Source organism: Oncorhynchus kisutch, linkage group LG24 (assembly GCF_002021735.2).
Source record: "Oncorhynchus kisutch isolate 150728-3 linkage group LG24, Okis_V2, whole genome shotgun sequence".
Taxonomy (NCBI): domain Eukaryota; kingdom Metazoa; phylum Chordata; class Actinopteri; order Salmoniformes; family Salmonidae; genus Oncorhynchus; species Oncorhynchus kisutch.
In genome coordinates, this window is record NC_034197.2 from 37,095,476 (window position 1) to 37,100,183 (window position 4,708).

At 43.8% G+C, this 4,708-nt stretch overlaps 1 protein-coding gene across 1 annotated transcript in view; it reads left to right on the forward strand.

Moving 5' to 3' along the window:
• Window positions 1-4,383, forward strand: part of LOC109869642 (troponin C, skeletal muscle-like) — a 5,923-nt gene extending 1,540 nt beyond the window's left edge. The window contains exons 2-6 of the mRNA XM_020459914.2: window positions 1,023-1,077; window positions 1,321-1,464; window positions 1,602-1,716; window positions 1,943-2,079; window positions 2,718-4,383. Of these exons, the coding sequence (XP_020315503.1) occupies window positions 1,023-1,077; window positions 1,321-1,464; window positions 1,602-1,716; window positions 1,943-2,079; window positions 2,718-2,749 (483 nt within the window). The 3' untranslated portion in view covers window positions 2,750-4,383. The remainder of the gene's footprint in view (window positions 1-1,022; window positions 1,078-1,320; window positions 1,465-1,601; window positions 1,717-1,942; window positions 2,080-2,717) is intronic.
• Window positions 4,384-4,708: the final 325 nt, after the last annotated feature.

Consider the following 4,708-nt stretch of genomic DNA (forward strand, 5'->3'; position numbering starts at 1 on the left):
TGCTAAAAGTGGAAAGTTTATGAACATTTAATATTTTGTTAAATTGTCATAATGTAGCTGGTCATTTAGCTTGATGTAGATGTGTGAAGAGTTGCTGCCAGTCAATGGTAGGTAGGTGGAGGTGATGACAGATATATGGGGGGAAATAAGTGGCACAGAGGTTTAAGGCACTGCATCTCGGTGCTAGAGGCATCACTACAGACATTCTGGCTCAAATCCAGGCTGTACCACAACTGGCTGTGATTGGGAGTCCCATAAGGCGGCGCACAATTGGCCCAGTGTCGTCTGGGTTTGGCCGGTGTAGGCCGTCATTGTTAATAAGAATTTGTTCTTAACTGACTTGCCTAGTTAAATAAAGGATGTTCGTTATTAAAATGTACTAAATGACCCATCCCATACAGTGTGATAGCAGCTGCCTGCAGCTATATGGTTTCCAGACTGTGGTCTGAATCCTACATGCTCTCTTCATTGACAGCTCTACGGCACAGTTGCAGTCAATTAGAATTGAAGGCAGCCAATTCAGGAAATAAACTGAAATTCCAATTCAATAATTGAAAAAAAGGCAATCTGTTTTAAATTACTTCTCAAAAAACTAAAAAGTATTTCAATTTTTTTAAAGTTTAAATTCAAATCACTTATTGAATTGACTCCAACCCTGCTCTACAATGCTTGTATTCATCTTCTCAGAAAGGTTTATTTAAATATATAATATATAATTATATAACACCACAGGCACTTGTACATGAGAGAAAACATATATATGAATATAACTTCCCCTATCCTCCCTCTCTAGCCTACTGAATACAACTTCCCCTATCCTCCCTCTCTAGCCTACTGAAACACAGAGTGATGCCCGCTCCTTCCTGAGCGAGGACATGAGAGAAAACATATATATGAATTTAACTTCCCCTATCCTCCCTCTCTAGCCTACTGAAACACAGAGTGATGCCCGCTCCTTCCTGAGCGAGGACATGAGAGAAAACATATATATGAATATAACTTCCCCTATCCTCCCTCTCTAGCCTACTGAAACACAGAGTGATGCCCGCTCCTTCCTGAGCGAGGACATGATTGCCGGTAAGCCACGTGTGTAATAAATAACCTATCCACATGTCTGCTTGTTCCTAACTTTATTGAGATCTATGATTCACAACCATGCTGTGTGTATCACTTCACATTCAGCTATTTGGGTCGTGTTTATGTAGTCATAGTCCTAATGTCAACAAAATGTGTCACTTTAAAATGCTCTGATTGTACCAAGAGGACATTAAGGTCAACAGGTGAGAATTTGTCTCAGTAAACACCAACTCTCCCCTCCAGAGTTCCAGGCTGCCTTCAACCTGTTCGACAGTGACGGTGGCGGTGACATCAGCACCAGGGAGTTGGGTCAGGTGATGAGGATGTTGGGCCAGAACCCGACCAGAGAGGAGTTGGCCCTGATCATCGAGGAGGTCGATGAGGATGGTAAAATAACTGACTGGGTCAAATGTCAGGAGATAATTCAAATGTCTGGCCAGGGTATTTCTACTATTATTCATATATCCCATGTCCCTGCTTCATCTCATGAGCCCCTGGTTGTCTTCCCCTCCTCCCAACACCAGGTAGCGGCAGCATCGACTTCGAGGAGTTCTTGGTCATGATGGTGAGGCTCCTGAAGGAGGACCAGGCCGGCAAGTCCGAGGAAGAGTTATCAGAGGTCTTCCGTATTTTCGACAAGTACGTCGTCCCCTGAATCATAACTCCTGGAGTCTCTTCCTTATTGACATGACACAAAGGTTTCTCACCCGTGGTTCACCATAACCAACCAGGGATACCACACGGTATCTGATGGATGGATAATCACAGGACCTCGTTCGGAAGCTCTAGTGACAAATACAGCAGCTATGTGTTACATTATTCTCATGTATCTCAACTGATCTTATCCTCTTGCCCAATACAACAGAAACGGCGACGGTTTTATTGACCGCGAGGAGTTAAATGACATCTTGGCCGCCACTGGAGAGCCAGTCACAGAGGAGGAATGTATCGAGCTAATGACAGACGCAGACCTAAACAAAGACAACAGGCTTGATTTTGATGGTAAGACACTCACTCCCACACACACAGGCTTCATTTGCTGCAATGGAAATATCATTCACATTCATGTGTTGTGCTAACTGAACATAAACATGTTGATGACTAATAGTCAATGGTAAACGATAGCATAGTAACTTTGACTAGTGATTGGTTTGGGAATAACAGGGGCAATTTGGTGTGCACTGTCTGTGGGTAAATATAGACTGGAATGCACACACACACACTCACACACAGTTGACTGTTTAAACTATGGCAATTTGTGTAGGCAAGTTTATTTCTTTAATTAATATTAATGACCACAAGTGTTGACTAAACTCAACTCCCGCTGTTCTGGGTTTCTCTACAACAAATATTCACAACAGAATACAACGTTGAGGTCTGGGATCACGGAAGTACCACATCCACATGACATAAACATTAACATGAAAGGGCTCATATATAACATTGGTCCTCTGGTGACTGGACACATACAGGGTTATAGGGGGATACTATATATTGTGCTTGGGGTAGAAGGTTGTAGTTTGATGATTACAGTAAGGTGTTTTCATATCACACAGAGAGGGAGGTGGATAGGGATAAAAGTATTCTCAGTAGTAGTTGGTGGGAGAGGATCCAATAAACCCCTTTCTTCTGTGTTCCAGAATTTCTGAAAATGATGGAGAATGTACAGTAACAAGACCAACATTCCTTTGTGACCCTTTCCATGTGTCACTTCTCCTGCTTGAAGAAAAGAACAACTGTTTCTGAATGGAAAAAAAATCAAATACAAAAATGAAAGCCACATTTTCTTTTTGAGTCTTCCCAACTACTTACAGTAAAGAGTCTACCCTAAAACACTACAAATCAAATCAAACTTTATTGATGGCGTACACAGATTTGCAGATGTTATTGCAGGTGCAATGAAATGCTTGTGTTAATATCAAAAAGTTTAAAAAAAAAATAGAAATGAAGAAATATTTTTTTTTAAAGTCAGTCGAGAATATATACTGAACAAAAATATGAACGCAACATGGAAAGTGTTGGTCCCATGTTTCATGAGCTGAAATAAAAGATCCCAGAGATTGTTCATATGCACAAAAAGCTTAATTTCTCTCAAATGTTGTGCACAAATTTGTTTACATCTCTGTTAGTGAGCATTTCTCCTCTGCCAAGATAATTCATCCACCTGACAGGTGTGGCATATCAAGAATCTGATTAACGAGCATGATCATTACACAGGGCAGCAGGTAGCGTAGTGGTTAGAGCGTTGAGCCAATAACCGAAAGGTTGCTGGATTGAATCCCTGAGCTGACAAGGTAAAAAACTGTCATTCTGCCCCTGAACAAGGCAGTTAACCCACTGTTCCTAGAACAATGTTGAAAATAAGAATTTGTTTTTAACTGACTTGCATAGTTAAATAAACACAGCTGCACCTTGTGCTGGGGACAATAAAAGGCCACTCTGCAATTGGCATGCTGACTGCAGGAATGTCCACCAGAGCTGTTGCCAGAGAATGTAATGTTAATTTCTCTACCATAAGCCCAGGACCTCCACATCCGGCTTCTTTCACTGTGGCATCGTCTGAGACCAGCCAACCGGACAGCTGAGGAAACGGAGGAGTATTTATATCTATAAGAAAGCCCTTTTGTGGGGGAAAACTCATTCTGATTGGCTGTGCCTGGTTCCCCAGTGGGTGGGCCTGGCTCCAAAGTGGGTGGGCCTATGCCCACCCATGGCAGCGCCCCTGCCAAATCATATACATAGGGTATAGATATAGATATAAATATATATATAGATATCGTAAGGAGTCTGCCCAAAACAACTACAGTAAAGTTAAAATAGGGTTTGAGAAAATACATTAACGGAAGGTTATTCACCCCCTCCTCGATGCTGCCGATCTCAGTCATGTTGACTCTGTGGCTATAAATATACGTCCAACCCTTTTAAGACGAAGGGTCTTTCCGCTCCCCGCAACCTAACACTTCCCACCCAGCTGTCTCTTTACACCTGCTCCCTCTCAAGAAATGCTACACCCCTCTGTGTCTCGCCTCTCGCACCCCTCCCCTCGCCGTCTCTCCCCTCGCCACTCTCCTCTCTGCTTCTCGCCCCTCTCCCCTCTGCGTCTCACCCCTCCCCCTATCCTCTCCTCTCCTCTCTGTGTCTCACCCCTCCCACTCTCCTCTCTGCGTTTCGCCACTCTCCTTTCTGCGTCTCACCCCTCTCCTTCCGTGACTCGCCAACTGGCTCCTCTCCTTTCTGCGTCTCTCCCCTCTTGCAGTCTCAACCCTGTACAGAGTACTTTCAAAATAAATCTGCTTTCATCTTTAACATATGTTTCCATCTCCTTGTTGTCATGTTGATCCAGTAGACTGGATCATTGTCTGCTCCTTCTGTATGCCTCCACTCTACCGTTTCTCTCATAATGCAACACTTTCAGCCCTACTCTACTACCCCTCCCCCCACCACAGCTACTTCTACCCCCGTCCCTTGCCACTCTCCGCCACCCTGACTTATGACTGCAACATCTCAGGTATCCTAGCCCCCACCTGCCTTGCCTTGCCACTCTCCCCCACCCTGACTTATGACTGCAATATTTCAGGTATCCTAGCCCTCCCTCACCCCGTATATTCCACGTTCTCCTCCTCTCTCCTAT